This window comes from Hemibagrus wyckioides, linkage group LG10 (genome assembly GCF_019097595.1).
Source record: "Hemibagrus wyckioides isolate EC202008001 linkage group LG10, SWU_Hwy_1.0, whole genome shotgun sequence".
Taxonomy (NCBI): domain Eukaryota; kingdom Metazoa; phylum Chordata; class Actinopteri; order Siluriformes; family Bagridae; genus Hemibagrus; species Hemibagrus wyckioides.
In genome coordinates, this window is record NC_080719.1 from 4,698,894 (window position 1) to 4,720,982 (window position 22,089).

A 22,089-nucleotide genomic window follows, 5' to 3' on the forward strand; every position below is an offset into this window, starting at 1 on the left:
GAGTCTGATCTCACTAATGCTCTTGTGTTAGATGAGCACAAATCCACACTCCAACATATAGCGAACATATCGCAGAAAAGTAGAGCTTATTGTAACGGCAAAGACAAAATAAATCCGGAATGAGATTTTCAACAAGCGCATACGGGTATGACAATCAGGTGTCCGTATACTTTTGACCTTATACAGAATGCATTTTGAATCTTGAAGGTTTCAGTCTGCTCTTCACACTTCCACACACTGGTTCCCAGCAAGAAAAGAAAGATTTTAAAACCACTGTGGTGCTGTAAAACACTCACAGCACTGCATTTCTTATTAAAGACCCTTGTGGTTGAACGCTGAAAAACAAAGTTCTACCTTTGCAGCAATCAAAAGCTCTCTTACTGTGAACTTCACACAAGTCTTAGCTATGTTTAGTTAAAAATAAAACAGACATTTTTGCAAAATCTAGAAGTCTTGTCTCACAAAACAGCATTTGTCCACCATGATACTGACCTGATGTTGATTCCCTGCTTGTAGATCTTGCAAGCGTCAGAGGGTAAAATTCTAGAGAGTAAAGGCACTGTTGGGGGGAAAAATAGATAAAAGCCCCTTTAGTGAAAGAACAAACCCAGTCATTTCCTTTAAGCTTTCAATTCAATTCAATTTTATTTGTATAGCGCTTTTAACAACGGACATTGTCTCAAAGCGGCTTTACAGACCATAAGAAACAAAACACAATACAAAAGTCCTAGATGTTAGACAAAATCACCCCTAGTGAGCAAGCCTGAGGTAACTGTGGCGAGGAAAAAACTCCCTTAGATGGTATGAGGAAGAAACCAGACTCAAAACCTCATCCTCATTTGGGTGAGCCCTTTAACGGCACATGGAGGAGAGATGCATCACAGTTTTTAAAGAAGGAACCTGCTTCACCTGTTACGGACGGTTTCTAAGAATATTCACAATTCTTGATTAGATTAATATTGTCTGTGATAATAAATTAAACACACTAAGATTCAATACTATTTCTGGAACTTTCCAAACATCGCTTGATTCACAGGAGTGTTAGGATTTAGACAGAAAGACAAGCTGCAATGATATGACATGTCCACCAGGAGGTGCGAAGTTCCTCTCTGTCAGTTACGCCACTCCCTCTGTGTGTTTTTAAACCGTCTCTCCTCCCATCCCCACCCATCCCTCTCTCTCTCTCTCTCTCTCTCTCTCTCTGCCGTAATCCAGCTGGCCATCGCCGTCCCCTCTGATGTAATCCCGCTCTGCAACGCTGCACTTTCCTCAGTCTAATACACTCGACTGCTGTCCTGAGCTACAGCCACCGCCTGCTAAAATTCAGACTGTATTAGTATGCTGTAAAGCCTCTCACTCACACACACACACACACACACAGAGCAGTCATTACAGAGGTTTTGCCTAAACCATCTGCATTTCAGGAATTTATAAATAAATACATAATCTTACCCCAGCTTTGAAAGTCCCAGTGAAGCTCCAAATAAAAGTCCCCAAGCTGTAAAGTAAAATAAAGAGGTAAAATAAAGAGGTAAAATATACAGCTGCACCAGATAACAATAGTGATTTGTGACTTGTTTATTATCACATGATGTAAATGATATAGCAGTCAAATGTTTTATAAATAATCCCCAAAAGGGAAGGGTGGATTCAGTTTTTCCGTCATACTAAACTCAGCTCTCTCTCTCTAACGCTCTTTCGCTCCTTCCCTCTCTCTCGCTCTCTCTTTCCCTCTCTCACTCCCTCAGTCTCCCTCTCACCCCCCCCTCACTCTCATACAGATGATATAAACACAGCCGGCCTTTAAATGTCCAATGTCTCAGTGACACTCAGACAGCAGATGCTGCAAATTGCAGTCCTCCAAGGGGTTGTGCATGTGTGTGTGTGTGTGTGTGTGTGTGTGTGTGTCCAGCACGCTAAACATGCCATGCTTCACTGGAACACAAACAACATTTTTTTCACGACTCAGTTCAAAACAAGAACCAGTCTGAACACGAAAAAAATCCTGAACTTTCATAATTTTTCCCCTTAAATTGAAAGACGCCTGGGACAAACACAAACACTTATTTAAAAGAGAGAGAGAGAGAGAGAGAGAGAGAGAGAGTGAGAGAGCGTGAAAACGAGAGAGAGAGAGAGAGAGAGAGAGTGCGAAAGCGAGAGAGAGAGAGAGAGAGAGAGAGAGAGAGAGAGAGAGAGAGAGAGTGAGAGAGCGCGAAAGCAAGAGAGAGAGAGAGAAGTGCTTGGATTCGCATTGTTGGTCTGACAGTGTGTTTGGTTAACCAGCTCATCTCTTACAGCTGCAATGAAATCACTCTTCACTCGCGTGTAGCCCAGAGATTTATCAACCATAATAACCAGAGGAAAAAACAGGGTCATTAGAGACATCCGCGTTTAATTTTAGTATTATTTCATCAGATATACGGTGTCTTTCATTTTAATTAGTGCTCCTGAAGGAAATCTGTAGTAATTATGATCGATTGGAATGGGAAGCACAATCCGCGGTATAAATCCGAGAGCTAGGAGGGTCTTCGAGGTGTACGCATCATCACACAGGACAAATACTGACATTCATTATAAGCAGGGGGCGTGGCCACAAAGGTTCTGCTTGACCATTAATCAATATACACACACGTCACTTGACCATACCATAATAGAAGTCAGTACTTCTCAATAACTGATCTAAAATTTATTTTATTTCTATATATTTTATTGTTCATCTCACTTGAGGAAGCACCTTTATACTGAAGAAAAAGTGCGAAAACTCTTTCCTCACAGGATATAACACAAGCTTTATCGACATGTCCAGATCACACAGGATATATGTACATATCTTTAATATTTATTCTGGCCAGTTTATAGAAGGTGAAATGCAGAGCAGTCTTTAGAGACATGTGCACACGTAGGCCGTAAAAACTACTGACCTAAAATTAAAATGGGGGGGGGTACATTTTGGACAGAAATACATTTCATCAAATATAATCGCTATGCCATTATAGATATATTCTTTCTGGATTTTCCTTATAGATAGATAGATAGATAGATAGATAGATAGATAGATAGATAGATAGATAGATAGATAGATAGATAGATAGACAGACAGACAGACAGACAGACAGACAGACAGACAGACAGACAGACACTATTCATCCCAAAGGGAAATTTACACCAAAGTATGTATTTTTTTAAGAATCTGACCTTTTTGGAAGGTTTTCCCTCTCTGTCTTTGACTAAAATGTTTTCCAGAACTTTCTAACTGTTCCGTCTTTTTCCAGACTTGCACTTTCCAATCCTGAACCACAGCGACATGAAAAATGCTGCATTTGTTATGTAAATATTACTTTTGTGTGTCTATTTTTTAAATGCAATGTTTGCCGGTGTACATGTAAATGTAAAGTAAATGTCCATGCCGAGTGCTTAACCAATCAGAAGCCGTGTTCTAAGCCCCGCCCCTGACTTCCATTAGTTCCAGTTGGTGGTAACCTTGAGCAGCATTTCTTCTATATTTGTTACTGCTTTATTTGTCAAAAAAAAAAAAAAAAGCAGTTTTCCTTTGTGGGAACGAGTCAAACGTCCCCACAGGGATAGAAATATCTGACTTGAACTTCTGAGGATATTTGGTTGGGCGCCAAAAGAGACAAATGATTTCCTTTATGGTTACTGAGGTTAAGGTTAAGGTCAGGTGCAGATTAATGCATTAATTAACGGCATTAGTGATTAGTGAACATCCTCGCAAGGATAGTAAGACAAGTCTGTGTGTGTGTGTGTTGCGTCAAACCAAAGATTGCCCAAAGGAATTTGGAGCAGCTCCATGGCTGCACAAGAGTAAGCCAGAGCTTTTTCAGACAACACGCTACGTGCTCAGCTTTCAAACTAAACTCGTCCAGCGAGCGCAATATAGACTGGATGTAAACTCGCAAATAAGGGGCTGAACGAGGGGGCTGAACGGGAGGGAATGAGGGAGGGTGTATGGGAGCTAGGGGGCTGAACAGGTCCTGTGTGTGAGATTTGCTTACCTCCTTAAGGGCTTTGAGGAGCCGAGGCCTCTTGTCCTCTACGCTTTCTCTGGACTGCTGCTTCAGCTTCCGCAACAGTGCTGTGACTGCAAACACAAAAGACGTGCACTCGGGTCAGACGCTTCTCACACTGCAAAGCTCATCGACTTTCCCCACATGCCCACTAAGCTCTAGGCCACAAAAAAACTTTGAGGTTATAATTTCCCATAGAGTTCACCAACACAAACCCAAGCACTCGGGCATTAGCATATTTTTACACCAAGACCGAATTTACCTCGTAAAGCCTCACATAAAATAGCACACCTACTCTGACCTGAACAAAATAAACTATACGTGTAGAAAGCACGAACTCTTATCTTGGACTTAGTAGGGCCACGAGAAACATGCGAGTGAATTGATAGTGAACGTAACTTCATGGAAATCTCAGTCCAAAGCCCTTTAGCTAACAGCTCTGAAGGCGGATCGATGCCCATGCATTCGTTTGCAAGTTCAATGAGGTCATTTAATGCACAGGCATCAATCATTTGGTAAGCAGCATGGGCCTGTTCGGGACTACCAAATAAAGCTTTGCTACCAATTTCAATCTTATTGTACCTTATCTCCTACAAGGTATAGCTCAATATGTATATGTAAGGTATAAAATATTTTTATTAAATGAAAACAATGAACAATGGAGTGGGGTGATGAACAGCAATTTGCCAATGATTACAAAGTATTGATTCAAGACAGACAACTGATCCGGTTTAGTCTCATGGAACGTCTGTAAAAATGCTACTTCCAGTTATTACTTACTTCCTGTTTTCCCTTACACTGTAAACACACACAAACAGTTGGTCAATTCACCAACCATTAGTGTTGTCACGTAATCCAGAAACTTCCTCATCCTAAATATTTGCCCCATGTGGAAAAAAATGTAAAGTTACAGACTGTAACAAAGGACTGAATTGACACTGGAGACTCCTTCCATAGATCAAATCTTTAAAATATCAACAAGCAAAGGTTTTTATAATTTGTTTCTATGGCGCAGTCAAGACATTGTGCATGTAGTTACTATAGAAATGATAAACCCTGAATCCAGACTGATTGTCAACAACTTCTGGCCAATCAGAATGAAGCATTCAAAAGAGGCATATTCCAATAAAGATCATATAGGCATCATTGCTGTACTGACCGTTAAGTTGAAAACCACTTAAACATCTAATCAGCTTCGACTTTGCCAAAGATATAATTTATGAAATTATCTTAATCATAATATAGTTAGGAAAATGTATAGCGAAATTCATGATAAAATTATTCATAAACATCATATATTCCTCCACTAGTCTGAAGCAAATCTATAACCGAAATATCAAATGCCAGCGCTTAACTATATGTCAGTTCAGCTTTAATTAATGTTAAGGTTTCTGCTAAACAATACTTAACAGGAAAAGACGGAATAAACTAATGACCTTGGTAAGCTGAAGGAACAGAACAGCAGCAGCAGGAGCTCTCTTTAGCGCTACAGTTTTCAGCTTAACAACCCTGCAATGAGGAACCCTGGGGAACCAATATGAGCTGGTTTTTAAAATAAACTCGGTTTCGCCGAAGCACTGAGAAAAATTACACGCTTTAGGTTTGGATGTTCCGACATCCGCTCGGAGTTGGATTTGCGTCAGATGTCAGTCAAGGTATAACAGGCTATGTCAGGGATTAAGAAAGGAATGTGGCTCGTTTACATTACAGCACAAAAAAACACCTCCGACAATCTTGCACAGTCTCTGCAGGCCAGTGTCGTTCCAGACAACTCCTAAGTAAAAATTACGTAACAAGATTTGTGCTCTTTGAGATGACCTTGGGGAATAATCAAAGGAGAAAAAAAAAACATGTTTTGATCCACCCAATTAAAAAAAATGCAAAGCATAGCCGTCAGGCTCATGAGGCGGGATACACGGTACACAGTGTATGCTCATACTATCATACATACATACCTTTACCTAATGCTTCAAATTAGCCTTCTGAAAATATAATTGCGATTTGAGAATGTTCATTCATTTACTCTGCAGGTTCACCATTTTCTAAGGTTTAAAATGCTGACCAACAAGCAGGTAAAAAGACAGAAAAATATGCCATTGCAGCAATTTCTTAGATGCAGGTTGGTGGGCAAGTGTAGGCTGGCATGGTGGACCCTCAAGGCAACCTTGGTCCAAGGTTCTTGGGCATTATTTGCTAGATTTCACTCACTATTGGACATTCCTGTTGGCTTCTTGAAAGACGCAACCCATTCCTGGACACTCTTGAAGTAACCCTTTTTCTGGACTTTTCTTGCTAGACGTTGACTATGCCGAGGTCCGTGTTAGACTGTAAGTGCTTTCTTAGGTGCTCATCAATAGATTTGCCAGCTCTTGGATACTCCTGGCATGATATAACCCACACTTGTGTGCTCATGGGCACTCCTTGCTAGACTTCTCTTACTCTTGGACACTACTGGGGGCTTCTTGATACATAACCTAATCTTGGACACTCTGGATGCAACCCTTCTCCTGGACCCTTCTTGCTTGCCGTTGACTATGCCTAGATCCGTGTTAGTCCATGGTGCACATCAACAGACTCTGCTAGATCTTGCAGACTCCTGGCCTGATATAACCCACCCTTGCCTGCCTGTGGGTACTCCTAGATCCGTGTTAGTCCATTTTGCACATCAATAGACTTTGCTTACTCTTGGACACTCCTGGTTGCTTCTTGATAGACACTGCCCAATCTTGGACACACGATGCTAGATGCATCCCATTCCTGGACCCTTCTTGCTTTATGCTGACCACTCTTTGGAGGTCCTTGTTAATCCTTGCACATTCTTGGGTGCTCGTATTTGGGCGGTGCCTGCTCTTGGAGATTCCTGGCCTGGGGTGCTCTTGGGCACACTGTGGTAGTTGTCGTGCACAAATTCCCTGGTCCTGCCCAAAATATATATATATTTTTTTTTTATAGTGTCCAAAAATAGCACAAAAATATCTAATAAAAATTAGAGTGCAAGATCAGGCCAGAATGGTCAAGAGTGTCCGATCCAGACTGATGTAGCACACCATTAGGTTCTCGTAACTGATGCAACACACTCTTGGGCAGGCCTTGCCTTGTGACCTCAGTGGTTGTGCAAAGTGGCAAAAGATCATGACATGGCTGTGCCAAGCTCGTAACTCAGCCAGGGTTTCGAAATTAGAAGCCCATATGGGCCTTTGTCCAACCAAGCAGCTTAATCAGAGGTGATGCGACCCGACAGGAGTGTTTTTTATCTTTGCTATGCTACAGGAGGCTACAAATTTGCCATCTGCCTGCAAATGCCCCAGAGTGTGAAACAATTCCTGGTCTCTCTCTCTCTCTTTTTTTAAATACTGTGGTTGAAATACCTGAAAATATACAACTACAATGACCAATGTCCACGAAAAAAAAAAAAAAAAAAAAATCAGTCTGACCAGACACTGAAGTATTAATGTAAAGAAGGTACAAAGCAACAAAATGAAACGAAAATGTCCATTTGCCAAAAAGCAAAAAGCAAAGTGACATAACAGCAGGCAGAGGTTTTACTCTTGCTAATGTTTATTAAATGGTTCAAGAGCTTAGCAGAGAGCAGAGAACAGCAAGGTCCTGCTAATCCTGTAGCCAGACATGGTGCTCCAGATCTGCTGGGAATGATGATCGCCAACAAAATCACCTCCATATGAGGTCCACTTCCCCTTCCAGAGCAGAAAAAAAATCCCAAAAAGAGCAGTAGATCTCACTGTATAGATGTTATGTAGTATATTTCAGATTCAGATTATGGTAGGAGATGTAATTGAGAAACTGTTGAAGGAACAATAATCGTTTGGCACTTCTCATGTGTACCTTGGCTGCGGTCTCCTTTTTGAACTCTTGGTTTGCCAATCCCAAAATCCATCCAAGTCAATACCCCAAGGATTTTCAGCCTGCCACGAAAGCCAGGTTGCTTCTGATTAGAAGGCATTTAAAAAGCCCTCTACAAATACAACAAACAAGCAAGTAACTGGAAGTAGCACAAGCAATTTTTGGTTGTGTGCACCTACATACACTGGCCTTGTTGCAGCTCATTTCTTTTCCTTGACGTTATGAGATGAATAACTATATGCAGATAAACTGTATTAAAGCCTGGCCATCATCCTTACACTGCAATCCATTGAACGAGAAACTTAGGAGATTCGACCTCTGATGAAGAAAAGAAGGGTAATGGAATGGTCATTCAACTCAAAATTCTAAGTAAGGAACTTGTTTTGGACATAAATACATCTTAGGTCAAAACAATATGGTCACATTGAACTGATTTTTCTTTGTATCATTTATTACTTTGTAAAACTTGGTATGTAGCTTTTGTTTTATGTACAGATTTTAGATACCTAACTTTATTGCGTTCCTAAATTTATGAACGTGATTAGACCTATGTGGCAAACAGAAGTACAATGGATTACTGCATTATTACATACAAGCAAAAGCAGCTACACTTGGATTCCCATGCCCAAAAATCCCTTTACCTCCATAACTAGTAACTAATTATTATTAGCAGGAGCTTATTTGCACCTGAGTTGAAGCTAATTCATTCTGGAGGTGAGTTCTTAAGGTGAAAATTCGAATTGCGATACAAACTTTCCCCAAAAAAATAATTTAAATGCAGATATTCCATTCTAGCCACCCAAAAATATTACCATTATTACCAATTTCCAAGGGTCCTTACAGGAAGTCGTGCCACCAAGCTTGGGCTAAAAATAGAACAGACCACCCACACCACCAAACTGTCAACAAAAAACGCGTGAAAAATGGCATAGCTTTTGAACGCATACCGAAGGCAATGTTGGTATCCTGGGTTGACTCTTTCGAAACAGCTTTTGCTGACTGAAAAACAAATTCATAAACTTGCTTTTGCTGGCTTTCCACCGACGCAAACAAGTTTCAAACGGCTCCCGGACGTAAGCGCAACTTAGCCGGCGTTCAGTTCGGTTCGGTTTTTGTATGCTGATGTAAATTTCTTGCAAAATTTCAATTCTTGAGGCGTAAATTTGTAAGCCAAGGTTCCACTATATTGGTATCCTTCATGAAAATAAAAATAAAAAACATTTGATTTTAGGCCAGTTGGCTTATATGTCCACTTCTGGGAAAGTTTTCAACACTTTTAATTGAACGAATTCATCCATGTTCAATCCATGTTAAACTGCCGAGTAGAGATGCCTGGAGATCATCTAGAATTACTACACTACCTTCTCGGACAGCATCAAGAGAGGAGATTATTGATCAGGATTCCCATATTTCTATATCGCATTTCACATATCAGGTCCATTAAAGCTTGCACAGAGGGCAATGAGTCCAAGAACAGTGAAGATTTCAGGTATGACAGAAACATACATCTTCATAGTTAATTTTTTTAAAATTGAAGTTGACGTTCTAGTTAGGATATCATTTAAGGAAAACAGATTTTACAGAATAAATGACATTACATAACTACATTCAGAATTGTACTGTGACTCCAGACGAATCCTACCTTTAAAAACAATGTCTGTACAGGAAATCTATCTATCTGTTTCTTTCATAAGTTTCTTTTTTCCCCTAGAAGATTATCCCCACATGATAAGTTTGAAAGTTTGTAGAACATTCCAGAAACATATGATTTCAATTTAAATCCATTTGCATAAAAAAAACGGTATCACAGAAAGTATCACCCCTATGTTGAATTTCACAACATCTCATTTTAAGCAGGTTCTACTTGGAAACTCTTGCGAAAGGAAAGTATGCTATGCTGTGAGTCATTTTTCCCATTAGAGCTAAACGTCACTGCGAATCAATACAAAGTTCTTTTGTATCTCAAAGTTTCTACGATGAAACATTTCTATCTTGGCAGGCGTGGACTTTTCTGAGATTACTCTGCCTCGTTCACAAAGAGAGCAAGGTCTCTCAGAGGTCAATAGTTTGATGAGGAGGAAAATGATGCATATTATATGCTATGGATTATAAACCACCTTCATCCTGACCTGAAGCTATGCCTCATATATGCTTCTGAGTTATTCTACGTGGCCTTTCCTTGTCCTGTAAGCTTCATACTGACCAGAGCTTGAATGCCCCCAATCATGAGATGTTCCAGTGACAATATATACAGTGGAACATCGGCATATGAATGCCCTCCCTTACGAATTTTCACCTTAAGAATTGAAATTTTGCAAGAAATTTGCATCGGCATACGAATCATTTTTAGCACATGAACCGAACTGAACACCGGCTATGTTGTGCTTACGTCCGGGAGCCGTTCAAAACTTGTTTGCATCAGTGGAAAGCCAAGCAAAGCAAACCAAAGCGAGGTTACAAATTTTATTTCATTCAGTGAAAGCTGTTTGGAAAAAGTCAACCCACAATACCAATGTTGCCTTCGGCATGTGTTCAAAAGCTAGGTGATTTTTCGCGTGTTTTCTTGGTGACAGATTGCTGGCGTGGGTGGTCTGTTCTATTTTTAGCCCAAACTTGGTGGCACGACTTCCTGTGAGGAGCCTTGACATGGAATGCTTGGCTTGGGTCAGTTCTTTGTAAGCAGCCATACAGTTTACATACGCTTCATATTGGTCATATTTTCGGGCGGCTGGAACGGATTATCTGCATTTACATTATTTCTGATGGGAAAATTTGTTTCGCAATAGAAATTTTCACCTTAAGAACTCGCCTCCAGAACAAATTAAATCCGTATGCCGAGATTCCACTGTATAACCATTTGGGAGATTTGGGACTTCTGGAAGCAAGGTGCTCAATCCTCCAAGTACGATTCCAGAAACAGTGACTTTCCTTCAATTTGTCCTACATTTTTATAAGCATTGAAGCGTTTCTACAGCACCACAAAACAAAGAGCTCTTCAGGAACTGACCCTTATTTTCAAACAGAAACAGCGCCCTGGCCTGCCTCCCAAATTTCTCAGACCACATCAGAACATGTTGCACTCATCCTCGGTACAGATGTGGGAGGATTGAATACATCTGGTGTGAAACACAGAGCAGATATCAAAGCGAGGCAAAAAGGAAGGCGATCTTGAGATGTTGCTCTAACACGGTCAGGGTTCTGAGGCGGAGCAGAGGGCAGCGGCGAAAGCGTTCACGTGTGCAGTAGCATTTACGGTTTTTCTCCAGGGAAGAAAAGCAAAAGGCGAAATAATACGCAGGATGCTCAGTGATTAGATGTGACAGCTCAGCCTTTTAGCTCTCGTGTGTGTACGGTTTAGTGTCCATTGGAGTTAGAACAAATACACTACTTATCCATACACAATACAGAGCAGAATGAAAAATTTGCAGCAGATGTACAAGATTTAAACAACAGCGCTGAATTATTGAATCTTTCTACAGTAAAGGGACAGTGCTCTACATTATCTAAGAAAAATAAATGGATTTTCTAAATGTACCAGTATTTAACAAGAGAAAGTGTTTGAAGGAAGGAAGTAGCTCAGTGGTTCAAACCACAGGACCACTGAGCTGCCACTGCTGGGCCCCTGAGCAAGGGACTTAAGCTTCAACTGCTCAGTTGTATAAAATGAGAGGTGAGGTGCCTTTCATGTGAATCGTGTCTCTCTCTGTCCGTCCGTCTCTCTCTCACTGTCTGTCTGTCTCTCTGTCCGTCCGTCTCTCTCCCCTTGTCCATCTTTTTCGCTGTCTCCGGGTCTGGCTTTCTGTCTTTCCTAGTGTCCATCTCTCTCTCTCCCCCAGTGTCTGTCTCTTTCTCTCTCTCTCTCTCTCTCTCTCTCTCTCTCTCTCTCTGTGTGTCCATCTTTCTCTCTCTCTCTGTGTCCATCTTTCTCTCTCTCTCTGTGTCCATCTTTCTCTCTCTCTCTCCCAGTTTCCATCTCTCTCTCTCCCCCTTAGTGTCTGTCTCTCTCTCTATCCCTGTGTCAGTCTCTCTGTCTCCCTCTTTCCCCGTGTCCGTCTGTCTCTCTCTGTCTGTCTGTCTGTATCCCACAATGTTCCCCTGCCACTTATGATACACATGTTGGGGAAAATTAATGATGTCACACAGGTTATTTTACTTCCTCAGTAAGTGCAGAACAAAGTATGGACACGATCGCAACACAGTTCTAACACAACCAAAATACCACCACTTCCTACAGACATTTGGTAGACGCCCTTATCCACATCTCACTTAAGACAACTTGAGAAGCACTTGAGGATTAAGGGCCTTGTTCAAGGGCCCGGGAGGTGGGATTTAAACCCACTGCCTTCCGATCAGCAGTCCATCACCTAACCACTGAGCTACCACTTCCCTTTTTTGTCCTAAAGGTCGTCTCAGGTTTGGTACCGCAAATGTGCTTCCTGGTTCACGTCACAGCTTTCACGTTACCAAATGTTCTGCTTCGGAATAAACCCGCTAATATAAAAGCCTCCTGAGGGAGAAGAAAGAAATGCTGAAGTAAGAGAAACCGACTTGTTTTGTTGATGTTCCGCAACAAGAAATGGATAAGCAGGAAGTTTAAATTAATAAAAATTATAATGGTTGGAAAAAAATCTATTGTAATAAAACGCTGTTAAAAGAAAATAATCCACTTCGTGGAGGCAACAGTGACTTCATGTCAGAGATTATTACCCTTTATTACACCATATTTGTTTCATGTAATAAACAATGAGTTCTGTTAGAATAAAACTTCCTTACGTATTGTTTTTCAAGGGAAATGTCATACCCAGATACCCGGAAGCGACATATTTGCAATGTCCTTATCTACTCCGATACAGAATAATGTTATCAGTATTAATATTTTTCTTTCCCTATCACGTTATACACCACCCCACCCCTCTGCTACAAGCACAGCGACACCATTTTGCTCCTAGGGTATCAAACCTTTCCAAAACGGCGCTCCCTATCCGCCTGAATTCCGCAGTCAGGATTGACCGCTCGTCCTCTGGTGTGAAATAAAAACATTTTTGTATTTCTGCATAGACTTACTTCCCTGTTTTTGTCTCACAAAATTGCCAAACGAGTCTGGTTTGCAAATCTGTCTTCATATCATGTGCTTTATTATTTGTATAAGTCAAAAATAACAGACTGTCTGCTTTTTGCATATGGAAACATGTCGAATGAAAAGCCCTCTATTTGAACTGGGTGGACGTTCCACCCCCCCAAGTCATTCTCATTCTTATACAACCTTGAAAAACACAGTAAAATACGTGGCAGCTAAACCAGCAATGACCCTGAAAAATAACAAGGACTGCTGGGCTTCTTATTTGCTTTAACCTTTAATGTTGCTAACGGCGGTGTGCGGAACGGGAGCCTGGAAAGCCGAGAATATACGACTGATCAAAGCCACGAGGCTGGCTGGAGCAAGGGCTGATGAGGTGCATGCACACACACACACACACACCTAATAAATTCTTTTTCATCTCATAACTGACAGAGACCAAGAGGAATCCCCCCTCCACACAGTAATTAGCTAAAAGGGATAGACTTCTAAGGATGCTAATAACATGCAGCAATAATAAGCGAGAAAAAATCAATCACAATATGTTGGGGTCTTTTTTCTAGAATGAAGCCAGTGTGTGTCTGTTGTTAAAGAAAGAATTCCAAATGATCTTTAGAATATGAATGCAGCAGGGCAGTTTACTTAATTTACCCTGATTTCCAGAGATCATTGTTAAATAGTAGAGCGAGCATCACTTTGAACTCTCTCCCTCTCTCTGTGTCTTTCTCTCCCTCTCAATCTCTCTGTCTCAGTCTCTCTCTCTCTCTGTCCCCATCTCTCTCGCTGTCTCGCTCTGTCCCCATCTCTTGCTCGTCTCTCTCTCTCACTGTCTTGCTCTGTCCTCGTCTCTCTCTGTCTCTCATCTCTCTCACTCTCTCGCCCAGTCCCAGTCTCTCTCACTCTCTCTCTCTCCCTCTTTCTCATTCTGTCCCCGTCTCTCTCTCTCTCTGTCCCCGTCTCTCACTGTCTCACTCCATCCCCATCATTCGCTATCTCTCTTTATCCCAATCTCTCGCTGTCTTGCTCTCTCCCCGTCTCGCGCTCCCTCTGTCCCCATCTCTCCCTGCCTTGCTCTGTCCCAGTCTCTCTCTTGCTCTGTCCCCATCTCTCTCGCTTTCACACTCTGTCCCCATCTCTCGCTGTCTCATCCTGTCCTTGCCCCCCCATCTCTCGCTCTGTCCCATTCTTTTGCTCTCTCACTCTGTCCCAGCCTCTCTCTCGCTGTCCCCATCTCTCGCTCTGTCGCTCTCTCCCAGTCTCTCGCTCGGTCTCCTGCTTTCTTGCTTTATCGCTCTGTCTCCTGCTCTTTCTGCTCTATCGCTCTGTTTCCTGCACTCTCACTCTCTCTCATGCACTATTGCTCTATCTCTCTTTCTTGCACTCTCTAAACCTGTCCGTCCCTCGCTTTCTCACCCTGTCCGTCCTTCGCTCTCTCACCCTTTCCGTCCCACCCTTTCTCACCCTGTCCGTCCCTCGCTTTCTCACCCTGTCCGTCCCTCGCTTTCTCACCCTGTCCGTCCCTCGCTTTCTCACCCTGTCCGTCCCTCGCTTTCTCACCCCGTCCGTCCCTCGCTCTCTCACCCTTTCCGTCCCACGCTTTCTCACCCTTTCCGTCCCACCCTTTCTCACCCTGTCCGTCCCTCGCTTTCTCACCCTGTCCGTCCCTCGCTTCCTTACCCTGTCCGTCCCTCGCTTCCTTACCCTGTACGTCCCTCGCTTTCTCACCCTGTCCGTCCCTCGCTTTCTCACCCCGTCCGTCCCTCGCTCTCTCACCCTTTCCGTCCCACCCTTTCTCACCCTGTCCGTCCTTCGCTCTCTCACCCTTTCCGTCCCACCCTTTCTCACCCTGTCCGTCCCTCGCTTTCTCACCCTGTCCGTCCCTCGCTTTCTCACCCTGTCCGTCCCTCGCTTTCTCACCCTGTCCGTCCCTCGCTTCCTTACCCTGTCCGTCCCTCGCTTTCTCACCCTTTCCGTCCCACCCTTTCTCACCCTGTCCGTCCCTCGCTTTCTCACCCTGTCCGTCCCTCGCTTTCTCACCCTGTCCGTCCCTCGCTTCCTTACCCTGTCCGTCCCTCGCTTCCTTACCCTGTCCATCCCTCGCTTTCTCACCCTGTCCGTCCCTCGCTTTCTCACCCTGTCCGTCCTTCGCTTTCCCACCCTGTCCAACCCTCGCTCTCTCACCCTGTCTCTCTTCCTCTATTATAAGGTCAGATTTGCCTAGCATCATTGCAATGGTGACTGAACAGTGAAGCAAAAGTTCATACTCAGATCAACATCTCATCGTGTCATTATGGTAAATAATTAGTTATATAAGGAATAAAACACAGCAAGCAGTGGTGATGTTTGAAAATAACTGAGCTGGTGTGATGCTTCCTATCACTAAGATTTACTGCCACCACCATAAAGTTGATTAATTACCAATAACACCAAGTCCGGAGGTGTTTTATTGCCCTTATGCTCCAACACCACACTGATTTGACAAGAGTGACCATTTTTAAAAATTGTGGTGCCATACAAGTTCCTGTGATGTACCTGTTACTATGGAAACAATAATGTACGTATACGAGCGTTAATATAAACTCTGGTGTTTTATAATATTCGTTTATCCTAATGATGACTCTACGGTTTCAGAATTGTGTCTCTGAGTGATTAGTAGAGATGAATCACGGACAGTCGGACCAAGGACAAGGACAAGGACACGAGTTAACTAGGAAAAGAAAAATGGTCAGTTTCATATTGAAAACCAATCAATCTTGCATTTTATTTGGATTGAATTCAGTCAAGGTTAAAAGTGTACATGCCTTAAATGAAAATGATTAAAAATATACTGAATTTTACTACTAATATATACCTGATCACTTTACTGTGAAGATGAATCAGTGGTGCAAAGGAGTGGATAGAATAAAGACACACATCTCATTAGAACAGAATCTTATTGATATTTTTATTAGAGAAGATGGTTTAGGAGAAATGCATTATGTATTTTCAGTTGGTTGTTTTGTGCCTCTCCATCTCCCCGTTTGTCCCTTACCCTCTCTCTGTCCGTCTCTCTCTCACCCTCTCTCTGTCCGTCTCTCTCTCACCTTCTCTCTGTCCGTCTCTGTCTCTCGCCCTCTCTCTGTCTGTGTGTTTCTCTCTACCTCTTTCTCTCCCTCACTCTGTCTGTCTGTCTCACATCCCTCTCAGTCTCTTGCCCTCTCTCTCGGTCTCTCACAATCTCTTTTCTCTCTCTCTCTCTCTCTCTCTCTCTCTCTCTCTCTCTGGCCCATCAGTCTGGCCCACCCTCTCTTTGTCTGTGTGTTTCTGTCTATCCCGGTCTGGTCTTAACCCCCCTCTCTGTCCCTCACCCTCTCTCTCTCTCACCCTAGCTCACCCTCTCTTTATCTCTCTCTCTCGGTCTCACCCTCTCTCTCTTTCTCCGACCCTCTTTCTGTCCCTCTCCCTATCTCTCTGCCCCCACTCTATCTCTCTGCCCCCACCCTCTCTCCGTCTCTCCCTCCACCCCCTCTCTGTCTGTGTGTTTCTCTCTATCCCTGTCTGTACTTCACCCTCTCTCTGTCCCTCATGCCCACTCTCTCTTTCTCTCCCTTACCCTCTCTCTGTCTGTGTGTTTCTCTCTATCCCTGTCTGTCCCTCACACCCACTCTCTCGTTCTCTCTCACCCTCTCTCTGTCTGCATCACGTCCCTCTCAGTCTCTTGCCCTCTCTCTCAGTCTCTCACAATCTCTTTCTCCCTCCCTCTCTCTCTCTCTCTGGCCCTTCAGTCTAGACTCTTTCCACTTATTTGACTTTATTTACGCATTTTTCACAGTGGAATGAACTTCTCATAAACCTCAAGAATCGCCTGAAGCCTCATCTCCTCTGAGATCATATGAACACTGATGCAAAGAAAACAACTCTGCCTGCAGCCCTCTCTCATAGTGTGTGTGTGTGTGTGTGTGTGTGTGTGTGTGTGGGAGAGAGACTAAAGACTATGGGTGTGATCGAAGACTACTGTTGTTTACGATTACATGTATTACTTGGAACTCTACAGCAAGTTAGCCTTCTTCGAAAAAAAAAAAAAGGTACATAGGTACATGTCTGTGGAGCATCTGTACATGCTTTAAACTACTGACCCTCTCCATCTTTCACTTCATCAGCTCGGTAACTAACCACAACAAAGACCTGCTTGCAGACCCTGTGATGGTTTGTCCGTCATACATCAATACGCATGAGAAGTTTCAAAAAAATGTTCACCACCATCATATTAAAGCACCAGACACAACAAGGCTGTGATAAAGGCGCTGAATAACCCAAACGAAGCCAGGTGTGGCGACGGTCCAGCTTTAATCTCGGTCAAAACAGTAAAAATATTTGCAAACCATACCTGACAAAAACCGCAAACAGAAAGACATTTGGGGTTTGACTTGTATGAGATGTATGAGCGAGTTCAACACATCAGCAACCATAAACTACATTCACAATAGCAAGCGAGAAAGAGACTGTTCTTTTTCTATAATCTGGATCTTATACAAATTATTTGTGTCACTGTAAAGGAATAAACCCTATGCACAATTGGCTCAAATGCTTGCCGTGACCAGTTATATTGCACGTGTGGACCTACTTTTCTTCAGTTCCCCGTTCACGACTTTAGTTCCTATCGGCAAAAAACTTCCCACAACAAATGCGGTATCCTGGTCTCTCATTAAACAGAAATATACAAAATAAATAAAGCTTGGACAGAGAAGCAGAGATCTCTGGTGCATCTGGCGAGTGCGAGTAACTAGATACAATTAGCTTTTTCTTTGCTAATCTGAGAGCAAAGCTACACTACTAGTCAAAAGTTTGGACACACCTTTTAATTCAATGTTTTTTGTTTAGGGATTTATTTTCTACATTCTAGAACAATACTGGAGATTTCAAAACTATGAAATAACTCACATGGACTTCAGTAATCCATATGTAATGACAACAAAAAACAGTCAGTTGTTATTTTAAGACACGAAGGTCAGGTGTTCTGGAATAGTTCTTGCAAGAACAGTATTGTCAAGTGCATTTGCAAAACCCATCAAGCACCATGATGAAACTGGCTCACATGAAGACCATCCCAGTAAAGCAAGACCAAAACTGACCTCTGCTGCAGAGGAGAAGTTCATTTAGAGTGACCAGCCTCAGAAATCACCAATTAACAGCACCTCAGATTAGAGCCGTTATGAAGGCTTTACAGAGCATCAGTAGCAGACATATCTCAATATCAACTGTTCAAAGGACATTATTGTGGATTTTTACATTGTTGTACAATGTAGAAAGAAATAAACATCAGGAAAGACCACGGAATTAGAAGATGTGTCCAAACTTTTGACAGTGTAGTGTAACTTTTGACTTTTGGTAGTGTAACATTTAATATGCAAATAAAACTATATTTTTGGACTAATTCGTGTTATTTAATGTTTAACTTCTTGGCTTTAGAAGCTTTATATAGCTACTACTAATGTGCTAAAAAAACAAACAAACAAAAAAGGCCACGCCCACATTACCAACAGCGATTTTCTTTCTAGTGTGAATACGCTTAAATAAAACAAAATCTGAAGCTAATATAAAATAAACTTGTCTGGTTGCATTCTAAAAGGACATTTTAAAGGATAATGAAACAAAATAAAAAAAAGTTACATATTCAGGATGATTTTGTGTTTAACCAATCAGCCATCAGCACTGGCTCTAGCTCCACCCAATTTCCTGTGAAAAAGCGTTATCAGTGTTCAAACAACACACTATTTGCTATTTAGTGTACATGATGTCCAAGATCATAGACATAAGATCCAGGTACCGTCTGGTACAGATGCTACAAGATACCCATAATTCACTACGACGTCTAGTATTTAAATGGACATGTAATAATGCAAAACATACTCATCTGGCGGTCTCCGTAGCTGATGGCTTCGGCGAGAGGACTCCATCCCTGAGCGTTTTTTACCTTCACTGGTGCATTGTGGGCCAGCAGCAGATGAGCACATTCTGGAGAATACAAAAAAAAAGAAAAATAAATAAATACAAACTATTAAAAAAAATAAAATAAATAATACAAATAAAAATTCAGGTTCCTCTGATGAAATCGATTTGCTTTAACCTTCTATGTAAAAATAATGAAGCACATTTATCACAAACATATGAAGCGGCACAAACGTAGAGTACAGCTCCCAAGACATTTCAGCCCTGTTCACTCTCCACACAAGTCCCCGAAAATAAAAATAAAAGGAGGCCCGGCTTAATTTAACATCGTTCTGACGCCGGAGGCACAAAGGAACAGCTCTAATTTTGTATTAAAGACTTCACCTCTCCAGGGATTGTGTCCAACTAATGAAGCCCTTGCCTAGTAACCAAAGCACGCCATGATGGAAAAGGGTCTGCAGGCTTGACAGGACAGAGGAGAAGCTTCAGGGTTAAGTAAAAAAATTTTTTAATCGTAATCAATCCAAAAACAAAATGCAAGGTTTATTTACGCTCTGTGATTTGTAAAATGGGAAATCACTCGTGTTCTCTAAAAGCAGACGTCTTCCCTTTTTTCTCTATTATGTGACTATTGTTCCACAAACCTGAGAAAAATATTTAAGCAATTACAAACAGCTAGAGGATCCTAATGCTGATTTATGGGTGAGAAAAAAAAACTGTAACGAGGAACCAACAGCTCAGGTTGACGTTGTGGCTTTGCAACACACAATAACACTATGTTAATTACTTCAGCACATAAAACACTCATGGGCGGGAATGCTTTACAGTCGTTCCTTCACTGGCCTCTCTTTGTTTGCTCTTTTCCGGTAAAATGAAAGGCCTTTTATTTTTCTTATTAAACAAAGTCATCTGTCCTGATGGATTTCCTGTGATGAACAGCTTTACCATTTACAAAAAACACTGAAACTGGGGACTCCTTCCATTAAAGCTCGATAAAAGTCGCTTTACCGAAAATCTCAGGATATCAACAATTATATAAATATTTTTGTTTTCGTTATATAACACAAATTTATCCATTTGTTAGTAATAACAGATCATATGGTGTGTCTGAGGTGCGTTATAGTATGCTTGAATTACAGCCGTCAAACTCCCTGAAATCAACACTTTCCGACCAATCAGATCCAGAGAATTCATCCACGCTGTGACGTAACGATAATAACACCTCCATAACATCTCCATATTCAGCTCTCAGTGGCCCATTTAAATAACCTCTGGCCTGCTGTAAATCTGTCAAATTAACAGTATAACTCGAAAACATCTTGAGTATCTTGAGTATTAAAATAAAACGTTACATCAATAGAGGACCGTTCGGCCGGGTATAAATCTTTAATTGTCCGTTCCCTGGTGCGCAGATCACGTTTATTTAAAGCCGAACTCATTCACATGAATAAATGATGGCCATAATTAAGATTATAGGCAGAATTTAATAAAAGGCAGTAAACATGCAGTCTGACTCCACTGCCTTGAGTCTAGGACTATTGAAAACTTATAAAGGAATGCTTCACTAGTTAGCGGAGTAATCAACACCTGATGCGAGTCTTTGGGACACGATATTGTACTCGAGGTCTACAAAATTCCCCAGAGTTCTGCATTTCAAGCCTTCACCAAGAAGATTTCTGGAAGGAATTAAAAGCCGTGGCAACTTTATATTGATCTGATCTAATCTAATATTTCAAAAAGACGGCCTTTATGTCTAACTCGTATCTTGAAGTTTCTATCCACGAGAATGAAACTTCTAAAGCATGGAAGTTCTTGCTTGGGACGAGTGAAGGGAGTTATAAGAAGTACATTTAATAATAATTTTAACAAATTTATGCGTCACAAATTACAGAGAAGAAATCTTCAAAAATACGATCTTGTTGGAACTTGAAGCAAGGAATAAACCTGAAAATGGAGCAAAATGGCAGAACTAATATCTAATATCTCTCAGTCTCCCTCTGTCTAGCTATACATCCCACTCCTGAGCTCCCAGTTTTCCGAGTTCCCAGTGTGACCACTTCTTTTCCTACCCTTGGTTTGAGTCTCATCACATGGTGGTGCTCACTGCTGCTGGGGATTGATCTGCGTGGACAGCCTGTGACCCAGGGGACTGCTGTGGATAGAACCACAGAGATTGGAGATCTTCACGCCATCTTTGAACTGCCGTTGCATCAGTCCGCATTCGGCAGGAAGGAATTAGTGCTAAGTCTATAATGACCTCATAAACTACACTGACCTCTCAGTTCCTCAAGAGCTCTTGGTTGCTGCTGAAGAAAGTACATTATTTACTGTCCAGTGTCACCCAAATAAAGGATGAGGTTCCCTTCTGAGCCTGGTTTCTCTCACGGTTTCTTCCTCATATCATCTTAGAGAGTTTTTCCTCGCCACCATCGCCTCAGGCTTGTTCATTAAGGGATAAATGTTAGAGATAAATAGTAACTTAACTTTATCACATTTTTCTATGTTTCTATACTTCTGTGAAGCTGCTTTGAGACAATGTCTGTTGTTTAAAGTGCTATACAAATAAATTGAACTGAATTATCTGTGTTTCCCGAGTATAACAAAAATGTTACACGTTCATGTAAAGAAACTCATTCAGTAGTAAATAAGAGACTGTATGTAGATTAAGAAGATCTGGGTATTTTGTTATTGTGAAATTGTTTTGCAATTTTTTCCCCTCGGTTTCCTCACTTCCTGATTCTTCCCCTCTCTCTCTCTATCTCTCCCCCCCCCACACACACACACACAATTCCCTGTCAGTCTTTTTTGCATGGAGTTTATACAGTGGGTGATTATCAAAGGGCTTCTGGACCTCAAGGGCCTGGAGACTAATAAACATTTATTCACTACAGTGCTGAGAAAACAATGCCTTCACTAGAGAGCTCCTACAATCCTGGGGCTTTGAGCTGAACAGCTCTAATATAAAATCAACTTTTATTTCTAAAAATTTAAAACCAAGTTGTTTATTTAGTTGGCACAACTGTAATGATTTTAATATATTTTATATATTTATAGATCACAGTAGTCACTATCATCATAGCCTTAGCATAAAAAAAAGCTTTGTTAAAGAGCTTAGTCCAAGAAAAGTGAAAAAAAGAAAGGATTCATATTTTCATATGCTAGAGCTAGGGCCTGAGAGCATCACAGACGGCTGTGTAG

At 41.6% G+C, this 22,089-nt stretch overlaps 1 protein-coding gene across 1 annotated transcript in view; it reads right to left on the reverse strand.

The window, feature by feature from the left end:
- The window catches only part of ankrd13c (ankyrin repeat domain 13C), a 41,107-nt gene that overhangs the window by 10,950 nt on the left and 8,068 nt on the right, over positions 1-22,089 (reverse strand). Inside the window, exons 3-6 of the mRNA XM_058400409.1 lie at positions 18,853-18,957; positions 4,014-4,099; positions 1,453-1,498; positions 493-559 (exon numbers count right to left, since the gene is read on the reverse strand). Of these exons, the coding sequence (XP_058256392.1) occupies positions 493-559; positions 1,453-1,498; positions 4,014-4,099; positions 18,853-18,957 (304 nt within the window). The remainder of the gene's footprint in view (positions 1-492; positions 560-1,452; positions 1,499-4,013; positions 4,100-18,852; positions 18,958-22,089) is intronic.